Here is a 16,794-nt window from a genome sequence, read left to right as displayed (position 1 = left end):
TAAAAACTTTTACTATGTATTAACAGTAATATATTTATTCGATTTCCATTAATGATTTATACAATTAAAAACCATCCGACATAAAATCGTGAATTGTATTAGATCTATTAAAGGTCAAGTTATCGATTTTATAAAATACTAAACTGTTAAAACTTATTTGGAGAAATATATAAGAATCATTTAAAAAATAGTCGGATCTTAGCTCCAACATTTAAGATTTGAGTTGACTCAATTCAATTATTATATAATATAGATATACTATTTTTTAATTTATTAACATTATATAATATATATTATATAAAAATAAATATATAATATTATAGTATAAGTAATAGAAAATATGCTTTCTAAGTTTCAAAATTTGATAAAAATTTGAAAAATAAATTAAAAAGACCATATCTTTATATTTTATCATTTTTTAAGAAAATAACTTATAAGAAAGTTTGGATGTGTTTAAACTGTACCATTTATAAAATAAGCGGACTTGGACAAAGTGTTGATACCATGTTTTAACCAAGTACACTTCTAGGTTGCCCACTAGTTTAAAATATAAAAATATAAAATATAGATTTTTTAATTATAGGATGTAGATCAATATAACATTTTTAATATTAGGCTTTGTACCGAGAGCGAAGGACCCAATCAATGGACCAATCTTACATGACGGATCTGCTGTCCTGGCTTAGGGACCGCCCACATAAACAATGCTCCAACCCAGTTCTCGGTAGGAATTAACAAATTATTTGATGAATAAGCCGAAAACATGCGTAATAAAAGTCCAACAACACTAGAAAGGGTGAAAATGACGACAATCTACTTGGTTTCATTGATAACAAGAAAAGCAGACTAATATTTTTTGATGGTTCAAGTGTATTTCTATCCAACACAATGTCTTACGATAATCAGAACAAAATCATTTCACCAGAAAGCCAGCGCTTAAACAACCTACCATGTCTCTTCACTTTTTTTCCTTGCGTGACCCCTTTAGGCCGGCCTTTGTTTTTACCCACTCTTTCAATGAAGCAGAGCTTCTCATAAGTACGAGTTTCACTTATGCTAGTATCTACACCAAAACCTTTGTTTTTCTCAATTGCTGGGAGGGAAGTATCTTTGTTGCCCTCAACAGTTTGATGAGTGCTTTCTGCAATACTCTGAACAGAGTTTCCTTCCTTTCTGACGCCTAATTCTGTAGAACCATCTACTTTAGGTCCACTCTTATACAGCTTCGTCATATTGCTATGGTTTCGATTAGTGGAGTGCACCACATCCTCACAATTGGGCTTTGTAAGCTCCTGCATTGTAGTAGTGCCTGGCAAAATTTCTAAGATACTGAAAGAATTGCTGTCACTTACCAATTGCATCCATGAAGACTTGTGGAGCCATGTAGAACCTCTTCCTGAATTACTTGAAGATGTGCTAGGTTGGTGAGGCTGAGCTTCTGCAAGTACATTCACTATTTCCGTTTTGCCCGACAAGCCTTCCAAGTTCTTAGATGTTGCCAACTTCTCATCCCTGTAATCAAGAGTGTTGTCCGCTTTGGGACCATCAGGAATGGATCATTTTTCCTTGTTAGTATCAACATTTTGCGAAATATTGGTGAGACAGAATACACTATTGCTTTTATCTCCAACTGGTGCCCTCCATGAAGACTTTTGAGACCATGAACAACTAGAATTCGACTGTTTGAGACTACATTCTTGAGCAGTGGTTTAAGCAATAAAAAAGGGTCGATTTGATTGGGTTTGAAAATTTTCCCTTTCTGCATGTATAGTGGAGACAACTTCATTTCGGTCATTTTCTTCAGCAAGCAATGATTTCATCTTCCTTTTAGGAAGTAAAAGATCTTTTTCCTCTTCCTGCTCATTCCGCGTTGATTCATATTCAGAAGTTTGTGTCCTGCTGGATTTAAACTTCTAGGTGTCATGACAGAAACATAGAGAAATTAGGACCAGATAATATGCAGATATGTAGTGCTAGTAGAATATAAGGAAAAAAAAAAAAAAACTCACACCAATTGAATGAGAGGGTGCACCTTTTTTTATGAGACCTAAGCAAGCTTTGTGCTTCCCGACAGAGCCATTCTTTTGTTTTCCATGGACACCACATTAATAATGAGGTTGTCTTCATCAGCTTCAAAATCTGCTTCATTCTCATCTGACTCTGAATTCCTTCCCTGACCAGGTGAAAAGGAAACAACTTCATGTTTATCTTCTTTATTAGGAAGTAGCTTCCTCTTCTTTGTTGGATGCAAATTGTTTTTCTTTCTGCACTTTTCGTGAACTCTGAATTGCTCCATCATTCAAAATTCGGGTTTCAACAAGTCTATTTTCTGGGTGTTGAACACAGCAAGAGAAAGAAATTAAGTACATGTATAACAAAAATTAATAGACCCTGAAAAACAAAGAGCTACATGGTGATTGAACATGAAATTGCACCTCGGTGGAGATTTTTTTCTGCTTCCTGCTCCCAGACATAGCTTCTCGATTATTTGCATTAGAAACAACATTAATTATTAGGTCACCGTCATCTTCCCCTTCCTCATCAGACAGTGAATCTTCAAATGGTTTGATGAAATCATCTTTTTCCTTTGCTAGGATAGCCCTGCTAGTGTTGGAAACATTTCCCCTCTAAAAGAGCTTGTTAATTACTGAGTTCATCACACTAAGCTCTTCGTTATCCATGGCACTGTTTATTTCTTCGTGATGTTGAACTTCTTTTTGTTTCATAGCATTAAAATGACCAGAATGCTCTTCACAATCACAAAAATGTATAGGGAAGGCGGGGTTTTAACACGTTGGAAACTGTGTCATGCTTCCCAGTCCCACTAAATGGCAACGGTTTCACCTGTACAACATATAGTCGTTCATGATTTGGATGTGGATTCAGCTGAAGTTGACAATACCAAATATATAAAACCGACTAATCCTGGTCAGCTAAATACACATACAACAGATTTCGGAAAGCAATTCGTAGTAGAAGGCTGAAATTTTTGGAATTAGATAAAAAAAAAGTTTAGTTGTCAAAAAATATAAATTAAATGAACCAGAGGGCTGACCTTTGATAATCTAGGAAGGAAAATTCGAAGATGGTTGTCTTGGGAAACGTGAATCTTGCTTTTGTTGCTGTGATTATCTGATGGGTGGATGGCGTGTTTCTGTTTCTGCTTCTGCTTCGGCCCATTCCCGTTTCAAGCAGGTAAGAAACTGCCTTTTCCACCTTCAGCTTACCTCCTTTCCACAAGTACCTATTATACTGTATGATTGCAAAAATAAACAAACTATAAATTAAAGGCGGTAAGAAAAGAAGAGCAGCCTTAACATTCAATTTACAAAGATTTCCTACCGTGCTGAAGAGCTTGGAGAGAGAGTTGGAGGAAGCTACGGCATTTGGTCCTAATGATGTCCAATCCTTCCACCTTTCCCACGGCCGAGAAAACCTTCGGAAGACCATCGCTGCTAACGCTCTGCCCCAAACTCCCTACATGTATTGCTGTTGTGGCTGTGGTTGCCATCTCCTTCTCTTTCCCAGTTCCCCTACCAGGCTACTATTAGACTCAATATGAATGCAATGAAACTGCTTTTTGGGTATTTCTGGGCTGCTGGGAGGGCCTCAACCTCAAATTTAGAAGTTGGGCTTAGTTATAAATATTGTTGATCCATTAAAGCGAACCCAACAGCAAGAAACTCGCTCATACCTTTATGGTTTCGGGCTTTCGGCTCTTTCGAGTTTTGGGTTCTGCAAATCGCAATAAACGGGAGAGAGGCGCAAGGATTTTGCTCGTACTTTCAACTCCCAGCTCTGGTCATTCTCATAATATTAACACATTCAAATGCATTACAAGAAAGAGCCTTGCAGAAACTTTCAGCGTGGCAGGTACTTCATCATCTTATTCTTCTCCTTATGATATTATTATATAATTAAGCTGATTTGTCCAATATATTTCATAAAAAGAGGTTTTTTATTTTTATTTTTTGTGTCAAATTACATGCTGTTGATGGTTTCCTCGTAATAGCATATTAATCCTTAATTAGAACAAGATCTCTCTAGGAGAATATAGAATCAGTTCCCCATAAATCTTCGTTTAAACAGAACAACAAACAGTATTTCAGGTTTTAAGGGATAAACTTGATTTTGAATGGTATCCATAGGTTTAGTTTCAAATTCAGAAACTATTGCTTCAACAAAGGAACGAATAGAGCTTAAAGATGCTCAAAAATAAAAGAGAAAAAAGTGGGTTTCCTGGGAAATAAATGCATACTGGCAAATTTGATTAACCTCCATAATACTTCTTTTGGGTTTTTTTTTTCTTTTTGATAGTTATGTTCATAAATCGAAAATATGTCTCAAGCAAACAAACTTCAACAACCATTACATTCAATATAAGAACTAATTAAGAGACTAAGCAAATTAACAAACTAAAATAAACTTTGACCTAATCCACATGTGGTAGGACTCAAACCTTTAAAAGGTTCCCATTTTAGTATTTTTTGCAGGCAAAGCTTGAAGCTAAATTTTTGCAACCTATTAGACTAAGTGAAGTAAAGGACAAAAGTTGGGTCATATAGAGCACAAGGAAATGAGTGATATGATGGAACTCTAAACATTTACTCTCATATATCATTGCTGCTATTATCTTTCTCATGCACAATTTTTCCTTAACATCAATGCAAATTTTGGCATCTTAAAAGACTCCCAATACACTTCTCAATTCCATACATCTTGCTCAGATGCATGGGTGACATCTCTTCTGAGACTCTCATCCATTTGAAAGACTGAACCAAGACATTGAAAATGCTGACTTATATAATTCTTTACACAAGTAACTGCTCTATCATACATGTCTTTATATCTTAATTTAATAGTTTAAACTCCTTTCTTTTCCGAGATCCTCCACTAGATTGCTCTAGTGGCTATCATAATTTTTTTTCTATATTAATTGATATAATGCACATCTCTCTTGTTATTGTGAGATTTCCCTATAAAACCTAACATAGAATCAGATTGTTCTTAGAAACATTATTCTCATCATTTAATCTTTGTTTGACCACCTTTCTCCAATAATTTTATCATATGGCTATTCAACTTAATATCTGTATAACTGGCGCAATTTTGTATCTCCGCTTTGTTCTTGTACAGGGGTATTAACGTGCTCATTCTTTGCTCATCTGATATCTTTTTGGTTCTTAGAACCTTATAGAACAAGTTTGTATGCCAGTATCTCCTTCTTCTTGCATTCACTTCCACACTTCAGTAAGGATGTCACATGGTCCAATTGTTTTACTACTCATCCTTTTCGAAGCTTCCTTTACTTTTTTTTGTTCTTTTTTTCGAACATGCTGATAAAAAGTTAACTTGTATTTTTTTAATGAATAATTAAGCTCCCCAATGTCGTAACACCCAATTTCTCATTGAACAACTTATTGAAAACTACTTGTCCATCGGTCCTTAATAGCTTTCTAAAGTTAAAAGCGCTTTCTTATTCTCATTTTTAATGCACTTTGTTTTGTTTGAGTTCCTTGTCCTCTCTTATCTCATTTTGGCAAGTTTGCACATATCTCTTTGTTCTTTGCTGTCCAACCATTTATAGAAATTGGGGGTTTAAATGAATCAAATAAACCTAAGCTTACCTTCCTCAAACTTGGCTTTGCTAAATTTAGATGATCTTGAACAATAACTGAGCACAAATTAAGCTTAAGAAGCCTTTTTCAAAGTTGGCTCAGACCAGCATTGAATCAACTTAAATTATTAAACAACTTTTTTTCTTGAACCAAAATGTTTCAAGGACTTGACTACACTAGAAGTTTTCTTGTCTTTTCCCCAATGTTGTTAAGGTGTGTGCTTAGGCACGCATGACAAAAAAAGTGTCTCAAACATTTTTTGGCATGGTACATTTGATTAAGCATATGTCTAGTGTGCCTAGGCATGCTTTTTGTAAGGCAGTAGGTGCGAAGAAAGCTCGCCTCATTGAATTTCTCTTTAATTTATTTATTTTTTATTTTTTTATTAACTGTGCCTTTAATAGTAAAAGAAAAAAAAAGGGGGAGAATATCAAAATCTCTACTTCTCAATGTTTGAGTATTCAACAACATGTGTGGGACCATATGAAATAATGCATATGGACCAACAAAAAACATTTGCATGTTTTATACGATAAAATGACTACTCTTTAGAGTTTATTATCATATTAATATACAATAAAAACAACAAACCGAGTCTTATATCCCATAATTCTGGGGTCGGTTGTATAAAAGACTAAAAAAAAAAAATCATGTTAGGTTGTAGTTTTGAATCTTTTTGTGTCACTCATTTCTATAAAAAACAATGTTTTCATTTACTTTCTTAACTCTCATATCATTTTTTATTACTTGCATGCACGTCTTTCGTGGTCTATCTCTAGAAGTTTTGGTCTTTTTCAAATCCAAAAGCTCATTTCTCCTAACTGGTGCACATATAGGTATATGTTTCACATATCCAAACCATCTCAAACAGCCTTCTCTATCTTTTTCTCAATTTGGATTATCTCTATTTTTTTTTTTTCAAATCTCTTCATTTTTTTATTGTCTTTTCTAGTTTTACCACACACCCATTTAAGCATCATTATCTCAACTATGCTTATTTTCTTCTCATTTTGTTTCTTAACGCCCTGACACTCAATCTCGTATAACAATGCAAGCTTTACAATTTATTTAAACAACTTCACCTTTAACTTTAAAAACATTTTGCGATCACATAACACACCCGAAACACTTCGCCACCTCACCTACTTGTTTGAATGTTATGATTTACATCCCTTTTTATCTCATCATCGCTCTGAATAATTGATTCCAACTACCTCACCATTCAACTTAATCACGATAGCACTCGCTTCTATGACTACTAAACTTACATTCCATATATTCAATTTTAGGTCTATGCAATTTAAAGTCTCGAGACTCTAGCACATTCCTCCATAATTCTAATTTCACATTAAGATCATCACTGGTTTCTGTAGCTAAGACTATATCATCAGCAAATAACATACACCACAATACGTTGTCTTGGATACGTGCAGTGAGCTCATCCATAACTAATGCAAAAAGAAATGGATTTCATGTTGAGCCTTGATGCAATCCTGAGGTAATGGGAAAGCTATCAGTCAAGCCCCCAAACGTTCTCACATTCGTTATAACTCCTTCATACATATCTTTAACTATGTTAATGTGCTTTAAGGGAACTTCTTCATTAGGACCCACCAAAGCACCTTTTGGGAAACTCTATCGTATGCTTTCTTCAAATCGATAAATACCATATGTAGATCTTTCTTATTTGCCCGAAAAGCTCCCAACAAAAGCCTCAATAAGTGAATTGCCTCTGTTGTGGAGTGTCTTGGCATAAACCCAAATTGGTTTTCGAAAATAGTGACTTTCTGTCCCAGCCTCCATTCAATTATTCTTTCCTAAAGTTTCATAGTATGACTCATAAGTTTTATTCATCGATAGTTCGAACAATTTTGTAAATCACTTTTATTTTTGTATAAAAGCACTAGAGTACTCTTCCTCTATTCTTCTGACATTTTTTAAGTATACCAAATTTTATTGAAAAAATCCCTCAATCATTCTATCCCTATTTCACCCAAGAAATTCGAAATTTCAATCGAGATTACTTCTTGTCTTACAACTTTCTTTGCTTTCATCTTTCTCAACATATCTTTTAATATTACGCTTAAACACATAATTTACATCCTTAAAAGTTATGTTAAGCTCACCTATATCATGTTCAAAATTGCCATTAAAGAGATTATCAAAACAATCTCTCTATCGCTTCTTAATCTCCTCATCATTCACTAAAACTTTTTCTTCACTACCTTTGATGCATCTTACATCATTAATATCCTTACTTTTCTTATCCCTCATCTTAGCAATTTTGAACAACTTTTTTTCTCCATCTCTTATCTCTTATTTTCTATTTAATTCCTAATGGATCCCAATCTTTGAATCTTGAATAATCTTTTTGGCTTCCTTTCTTGCTGTATCCTATTTCTAAGATGACATATCCTCTTTCATCCCCAGGGGTGAAAGATATTTAGAATTAGCAGTTTATGTTTTATTACCACCCTCTTACTCAATATAACCTTGCAATTCTTATAGCTACTTCTATTCTCTTTCCTTGTAGAAAAGAAATCAATTTGACTAGTGTTTGACCCACTCCTAAAAGTCACCAAATGTGATTCGCTTTTTGTAGAACACATGTTTAATATAGTTAGGTCAAATGCAGTAGCAAACTTTAGAATATAATCCTTGATATCGTTTCTTTCTCCAAAGTCATTTCCTCCATGCACCCTTTTAAAGTTATTATAATCCTTGTCTATGTGACCATTCATGTCTCCTTCAATAAACAACTTTTTCCATTTGGTGTGGCTTGTATTACCTCGTCTAAATCTTCCCAAAACTTTTGCTTACTTGCTTGATCCAACCCTATTTACGAGGCGTAAGCACTAATGACATTAACAATTTCCTCTCTTAATATAAGTTTAATATGTAAATTCTATCTCTTTTTGTTTTAACCTCAACCACATCATCATTCAAATTCTTATCTATAATTATGCCCACTTCATTTTTACTTCTTTTCTTACATGTTACTAAAGCTTAGAGCCCCATGTTTCTGCCTCTTTAGTCTTTTCCACTACCCACTTGGTGGAGACACGTAATATTAATTCCTCTCCTAGTCATGACCTCTCCTATCTCTACTAACTTATTAGTTAACGATCCTATATTCCAAGTAGCTAAGCGTAACTTACCCATATGACCTAGCTTCTTTACTCGTGTTCGTCCATTAAAAGACAAGAAACCTTGCCTATTTGGCACGACACATGAGTAGCGATGTGGCACATCACTTTGGGGCAAGAACCTGCCAACCCTTGCCCATTTAACACTGTACCTAGGGTCCAATGTAGCACGTTGTTAGGAGACGATGAGCCAACGAAAATTCTTATTGTGGTCTCTCATCATGGTTTGATTATGTTTTACGTTGGCTGTCATCCTATTGCAACCCTCCTCGCTTTATCCACACTTGAAACCAGTAGTTATTATCAGATTTATATAGCTTACGCTTATTTCATATATACACACATGCAGACAAAAGTACATACATATAAATTTTGAGCCTTACTTCACTTAGGTGAGCCCATTTTGTGCCCCTTGTACGTCAAGTAGTTTAAGCATTCTAGCACCTAGAGTGAACCTTGCGCCTTGACAACATTGTTTTTTCCATGTTTCAAAACTTTTAATGTGTTCATTTTTATTCACATAAAAATATATTTGAAACAATTTTTTTTAATTTTGTCAATGAATTTTAGTCTATTTTATACCTACTTTTCAATGATATAGACATTAAATCATGATTTGAGTTGTATAGAAAGATATTAGAGCTAAAACTAATCAACTTGATAATGATAAAACAAGCTCCTCATGAGCTTTTCTAACAAGCTTGCATGAACATAAACAACCCAGGTTACCAATTTTCAAATTCGGTTGTTTATTAATCAAGCCTAAAAGGATTGTTGTTCAAACTTGTTCCTTAAACTTATAAACAAATATAAATGAGCTCTAGTTGAGCTTGTTCATGAGCTATTCAAATGTACCTTTTCATTTATACCCTGAACAGGAATCCTCAAAAGTTCAAGCTTTCTCTTTTACATCTTTGCATATTTCTTTGCCATATCGTGCTTTTCTAGGTTTTTCACATTTCTACAATGATGGAAATCTTTATAACAAGTTTTTTTTTTTTTAAATAACTTGGGGCTTTTTCCTATACTTCCTTTTTTTCACCACAAAAATTTCTTGCATTGTTTAATGGATCACCAACTTTAGATTATATGTGAACATTCTTAGCCACTTTTCGAATGTGACTAGAGATATCATCCCATGTAACTTTTGCTTGCCCATCCATTTTCCAAGTATGTTGTTCAAGCAACTTAATCTTAAAAATCAAACATTTTCGACCTCTCAAATCCTATCAGTTAATTCTTGGGTACTTTAAGAAATTACTTCTCCTTTTCCATCATTTCACATGCATGTTGAGTAAACTTTAGTTCATGTTGGTTAGTCACATTTTCTCATGGAATGACTTTACAATCATTACAAGCTATTCTCTCTCTTTTCTTTATCCTTACAAAGAAGAAATCTATTTCTTTATGTTCTTGATACCCCATTCATAAGTTAATGACATGCTCTTCTTGCCTTTTGAAACAAGTGTTTGGATATCATGAGGTCACAAACTGTAACAAAGTCTAAGAAAGGGTACCATGACCTGCATGAATAGCCATTTGCTCTCTAGCATCCTTGTCCCTATTTAGATGTATTCCTAGGAATATCTTCTTCTACTAAAGGTTCTTTGGATTCAACCATACGAATCTTCCAAAATATACATTGAGCTGCTCATCCAAGAACATTTTAGTTGCATATATGCTAATTATATTGAAGGTCCTATCTCAAGACTTGCTTTATATTTACAATCTTGTCATCATTCTCTGACATTGATAACATTATCCTTCAAGGTCTTATTCAGGATGATACCTATACAAAGTTTTGTGCTATCCTTACTTGAATACCAAAAGTCGAACCCCAAACCTTTAAGTTCTTTTGGCCTTTCTCCTTTCCACTTAGTCTCTTCAATGGACACAACATAAATCCTTATTCAAATAATGTCACAAGAACCTCCATTGGCTTGTCTATTAATGCCCCAAAATTACAAGTCCCAAATCGTAGCTTATCGTCTTGGACTAACTTCATTACGTGCCCTTGTCCATCAAAATGTGAGAATCCTTGCACATTTTTTCACTACACCTTAACGCTATTACAGCCTCACTCTATTTGAGAAATAATGTATCACTAAAGGGAAATGTCCTAGCATTAGCAAAGTTTTCAATAGTTCATTGTTATAAAGATACGAAAAAATTTATGCTAGCCATCAACTAACCCTCCTTGTTTATGCAGTCTTGAGGTTTATGACAACTAATTCTAGCTCTAAATAGCTGTAATTCTAGCCAAACCCATTGGCATTAGTAAAATTAATTTAAAAGCCTAAAATTTATCACATGCATCAATTATCCCTAGGTTAGTAATGAGTGGTCTTTGAATTTGAACCAAGTATATTGCGATAAATGGGACTATTAAACAATGCTTGCCATCCTTTCTTTATTGTGTGTTTGCTCACTTTATATCTAGTACAATTAACTAGCACTTTTCTTTATTTCTTTTCCTTGCTCACTTAGGAAATATCAATTGGAAAATTACCTGCATAAGCATGTTCAAATGCTACATAATTTTCATTGACAATTTTTCTAAGTTGCACGCTTATAATTGCATGATCTCAGTATTTCAAGTTTTACTTGAGAAGATCATCACAAATATAATCAACTTTAACTTGTTTAGTAAAACTAGGACGATCATATACTTAGCCTTCAATACTTGAGCAATGATCCTTAAGATGAGCATCAAACATTTCTTTTCAAAATCTTGAAAAACTTTAGTGCATTAATTGTCCCCTTTTATCCCATCGTTGGCATCATCTGAGTTTAACAATCTTATAGCAAAATTAGTGGAAACCTCTTTTGGGTGCCAAGTTTAGCAATCGCTAATACTTTAAAGTTAAAACTTGGAAAAAAAAAAGAAAAAAGAAAAAAAAAGGCTAACTTTGTAATCACAAGAACTGAGTATTTCGTACAATATCTTGACTTCCTCATTTCATAGGATAATAGTTATAAAACCCTTACCCCTTATAACCTACTTATCTCACTTAAATACATCAATTCTTAACCATTGCACTTAAGCTTAAATATATTTAATTAAAAATATATTTAATTAAAAATGTAAAAATAGATCATTTTTTTAATATTGTGCCTGAATCAATAAGGTTGTGGGTTCTGATGCTTAATTTGTTATCACTTTTTTTTATTGTTTTTTCTGCTAATATGTATCTTGATGAAATATTAACTTCTGCATTCATATAATCTTCATCTTTATAAATTACATTTCTCTAAATTATGCATCAGTATTAGATTCCTCACTAAGTTCTTAGTCTTGGCCTCTTGTCCTCCAGCTGTCAGTATGGTGAGAGGTGCAAATTTCTTCATGTGATTCAGCAGCAGCCAAAGTCTAATTCCTTTGGATTTGGCACTCAAGCTATCTCACACCAACAACAAAAGCCAAATCCTTTTGGGTTTGGTGTTCAGAATAATGCTCAGCCAAAAGCGGCCAATGATTTTGGAAATAAACAGAACCATGTCAAGGTTATTTCCACTCTTAAAATTTATAGATATCAAATGGACCCATGATTTGGTTTCATTGATATATGATGTCATTTCCAGCTTCTCTTTGTTGAATCAAGCTCTGGAAGGTTTTGTATAACCTTTGCTTCTGTTAAAAGGCATCCTAATTTTATATTGTTTGTTCTTGTACTGTAATTTACTCTTTTCTTCAGAATACATGGACACGATCTTCTGCCAGCAGTGGTGCCCCTTCATTGCGGCAGCCTGATAATCAGCCTCAGGCAACAAATCATAAGTGAGTAGCGATTACTGGTTGTCATTTCTCTTGGCTGCTGTCTTGCTTCAGAAATCAGAATAATTATTGTCTCTTCTCCATTACTTAGTATAATACCTAACCTGAAAAAATTTGAAATTCATGTATGCAAAAGGTGCACAGATCCTGAGTCCTGCAAACGCATCATTCTTGAAGATTTTGAGCATGAGAAACCCCTTTGGAAGTTTACATGCTACAGCCATTGGAAAAAGTATGTTTTACAACTTATATGGTTTACAGGTCTTTCTAAAGATTCAAAACTTTTACGATATTTGTTGCTCTGAATTTTTAGAAAATTTAAGGGAAAAATATCAAAACTAGCACTGGATAGAAATAAATAATGAATTTTAGTTCAGGTGTTTTAGGCTGCTCAGACATAATAACTTTCTAAGAAACTTCAATTTTCTTAAATGAAGCATATGCTAATCCTTTTGTTCCAATTTAAAAACATTAGATCATGATTGGTTTTGGAAATCTGCTGCTGTTAAAACCATTCTGAACTAATTGGCTAGTAGCCTTTGACACATTTGTCTAACCGTGGCCCGTCAGGTGGTATTAATGTGGTCTAATATTTGAGTTCTTTTACTTTTAGTTCCCCTTGTGACATCGTTGGTGATGTAAGCCAAGAAGAATTGCGGGCAGCAGCATATGATGATGCAAAGCATGGGTTAAGCTTGCAATCAATTGTGAGGGGATCTTCAATACCTTACTTTCCAGATTATGGTTGCATGTTAATCACATCTACAGTCACCTTAGTATATTTGCATTTGTTTTTGGCAATTTCATTCTTAATTGTTACTTTGGAATTACTTTGACATAGACATATGCTTTTGGCTATTTCGGACGTTTCAGTGTAGCATGGGCAAGAAATGAAGAAGCTGCAATAAAAGGGCTGATGGATCCAGAGAACAGTTGAACGAAAGCCAAAAGCTGTTGTAGATATGGTTTCCATGAAGATAGTTGGAATACCGTGTGATATGGGGCTTAAACGTTAGGAACTAGGAATCACTTGTTAAATCTAAAATTTGTTTCTACAGAATGTACTTTTATCCTAGATAAGCACATGCAACCACACATATAATCACTTACATACAGGCAGATAGATAAGAGAATTTCATAGTAGAATTCCTTTGCCACCCCTAAGAGAATTTCCTATGGCTACTCTGCAAAACTGAAAAACATACATATAACACCACTTTACTCTAGAGTATATGAACAGCTCTCAATGTCTTATCTTTGGATTTACTTTGTTCTTATTTTCATCTCAAACATTTGTCTGTAAATAGTTATGAATGTGTTTCTGCACCTCAAATAACTCCTTGTATCTGTCTTTCATTAATTTTAAACATTGTTATGAAGGTGATGTTGATATCATACTATGTAATGGTAAGTAGTGACTGCAACTTACTAATTGCTCAAAATTCCTTCACAGGTTGACAGAGAGAGGAATTTACTCAATTCAAAGTTAATTGAGATTGAAAACTTTCTTTGTAATCCCTATAAAGGGCCGGTTGGCTCTACTCTGGCCCAACAAATCCCATTTCCCAGGGCCATGGCAACTGTATTTTCTCCAACAGCTCAAAATAGTGCCACTCAAAATAATTTCCCTCCTTCAGTCTCCAGTTTTAGTCAGCTGGGTGCTTCACTTTATACAGGATTCCCAGTGAGGTAAGAATGACTACTATAATTTAAAACTTTTGTTTGGTCTTATATCATTTCTTTATTTGTATCTATGAAAGTCCCTGATTCCAAGTTCAGCCCTAATGTTTTTATTAACCTTGCAAAGAATATTTTCTCAGGTCATCTGTACAGTCAAATAATGCCTTTGGGCAACCAATTTCTTTCCCAAATTCTGCCCAATCCTCAAGTGTATTTGTAACAGGCAATGTTCCATCGGCCAATGCCTGTAAGTTTCAAGATTTTGCCATTTGAACTATTCATGTACATGTATTATGTAAGCTTCTAATTTCAGTCATGACGTGACAGTTTCATTTGGTAGCCAACAATCTAACCAGTCAGTAGCAGCTTCTTCCACAACAAACACAGCTAGCTTCACCAACAGTAGCATCACTAGTACTGCACATAAGCAATTTTCTGCTGTGGCAGTATCAACACAAAACTTCAGTTCATCCAGCTTCCAGCCACCTGCTCTGTTTGATGTCTCAATCTCAAATTCTAAAGCAGATGGACAAGCCACTAAAGATGTTCAGTTAGGGTATGCTAATCAAGAAGCTATTATTCATTCCTACGCCATTGGGAAAAATAATCTTTTCTATTCAAGAGATTGTTTAGTAGCTAGGCTTTTCGTATTGCTTGAATGTATTTATTGGTATCAATCAGAATAATTCATATGCTTATTTTTATTTCCGAATGTGACAGAAATAACTTGCTAAGGAAGATTGTTTCTGGGGATTCAAGTATTTGGTTAAAAGAGAAATGGATTCCAGGAGAGGTAAAGGACTTCAGTTATGCTATATTTTTTAGATGGTAGTTAAAAGTAGTAGATTCTAAGCATTATCTTTGGGGTTCAATGTTTTTGGATATCCTCTCCTAATTCTTTTTTTTTTAAAAATTATTTCACTCAAATGAAGGCATCTTGTTGCTTTTTTTGTTAAAAGTTAGCGCATAACTAATTGATGCTTTTTAATTTATACTGCTTACTGCAGTCTGCGGGAAAAAGACAACAAATTCCATAACTACATTCACCTTCTAAAAGCTTTGGGCTAAGAAAGCAAATTAAATCTTGATTATAAGTAGGAAAATTAAATGATTGTATAGGTTTCCTGAATACTCATTATTACAGTTATTTATGTCATTTTTTTTTTTTTGTGAAATCCTTGCATAATATTTGAGAAGGTCTTTTGTAGTTCAATCTTTTGAGAAGGTTTTTTATAGTTTAGTCTTTTCTGACATTCTTACCTGAATTACTTTTTCCTGTTATATAGATTCCTGAAGAAGCTCCTCCCGATGCTTATGTTTAGTTGGAATTCATGTGAGAACAATGTAAACTTTATAAAAATGTGTAGAAAGCATGCTGATTGTGGGCTGTAGGCGTCACCTGCAAGCGCCATCAGATGTTGATCCTGCATGCTGAAGATGGTTGCCGCTTACTATTGGCAAATTTTCATTGTGCTGAGTTGCAACAGAACTGCTTGTCCCCTTTGACAACCATATTTTGGTTCGTCAATTTCCTCACTGGAGGGTTCATTTGCTGGTGTAGTGTGCGTTGGAAGAGGGAGATACTAGGCCATTTTAGGCTGACTGAATTGGTAAGTGGGTGGGAGTAAGAAAAGTTACAAAAATGATTTCTTTGGCATGATGTTGTGAAAACTTTTTTCATTTCTTGGCTCTGCTTTTAACAACTTGTGGAAAAGAAAATTGTTATGGATATATCTGCCATGTATACCAAGGCTTGAACTGGCAAGGATAGGTATGATGGAAAACATCTTCCAGTTGTATAGAGATGCTAGTATTTGTTATCTGAACTGTGTGAATTAGCCAAGATTTGGTTTGATATTCGCCTATAGAATTTATTCTAGTGTAAAATGAAAATAAACTATATCATTATAGGTTGAATAATCCGAATGATTATATTAATTAAGGATCTGTTTGGCACAGCGTTGAGATTTTTTGTGGTTCTAAAATAATAGTGGGGACGAGATTGTTAATTGTAAATTTCAGACTAGAAGCTTTAATGTACGTTGTAACAGTAAAGAGTAAAAAAGGATAATGTCTGTTTTGTAAAAGTAAGCATGAATTCAATTCAAGAGTGAAAAGAAAAAATGTTATTAAAGATAATATTAGTTTAAAACTGATGTATATTGTATTTTATAGTATGTTTATGAATAAGGGTAATTGTAATTTAAAACTAGAAAAATGGAATTATAATTGGTAAATTTTAAATTTTAAATTTTGCACTTATTTAATATTACTTTTTAAGTAATTATATGAATTAATTGATTAAAGTTTTGAATTTAATTTTATAATATATTTGATATTTACAGAACTAATCAATGAAAATTAATAATTTTTGGCTTCATACTAATAATAATAATAATATTTATTCATTTTTTATGAATAAAAGAAATCAAAATAGAAGAAAGAAGTGTAAGTATTGAAATCTAAATTTTAATTTATTAAATATTATTTCTTAAATAATTTTATGAATCAATTCATATAAATTTTGAATTTAATTTTATATTTGACATTTACAAAACTAAACAATGAAAATGAA

General features: G+C 33.7%; 1 protein-coding gene and 1 pseudogene across 2 annotated transcripts; one reads left to right on the top strand and one right to left on the bottom strand.

The window, feature by feature from the left end:
* Window positions 1-803: 803 nt before the first annotated feature.
* LOC149518474 (uncharacterized) lies at window positions 804-3,511 on the bottom strand (annotated as a pseudogene). Its single transcript, XR_016342882.1, has 5 exons — window positions 3,343-3,511; window positions 3,056-3,252; window positions 2,408-2,844; window positions 2,033-2,329; window positions 804-1,913 (listed from the first exon to the last, which is right to left on the bottom strand). The product of XR_016342882.1 is annotated as an uncharacterized LOC149518474 (transcript).
* Window positions 3,512-3,730: 219 nt separating this feature from the next.
* LOC111284716 (Zinc finger C-x8-C-x5-C-x3-H type family protein) lies at window positions 3,731-16,184 on the top strand. Its single transcript, XM_022873587.2, has 10 exons — window positions 3,731-3,873; window positions 12,079-12,268; window positions 12,460-12,542; window positions 12,676-12,771; window positions 13,153-13,246; window positions 13,993-14,228; window positions 14,360-14,466; window positions 14,547-14,775; window positions 14,940-15,012; window positions 15,506-16,184. Exons 1-10 carry the CDS (start codon window positions 3,830-3,832, stop codon window positions 15,539-15,541), a joined length of 1,188 nt encoding a protein of 395 aa, XP_022729322.2. The 5' UTR covers window positions 3,731-3,829; the 3' UTR covers window positions 15,542-16,184.
* The last annotated feature ends 610 nt before the right edge of the window (window positions 16,185-16,794 follow it).

This window comes from Durio zibethinus, chromosome 6, assembly GCF_047325235.1.
Source record: "Durio zibethinus cultivar Kanyao isolate XHJ-2024 chromosome 6, ASM4732523v1, whole genome shotgun sequence".
Classification (NCBI taxonomy): domain Eukaryota; kingdom Viridiplantae; phylum Streptophyta; class Magnoliopsida; order Malvales; family Malvaceae; genus Durio; species Durio zibethinus.
This window is presented reverse-complemented; position numbering and strand designations above follow the sequence as displayed.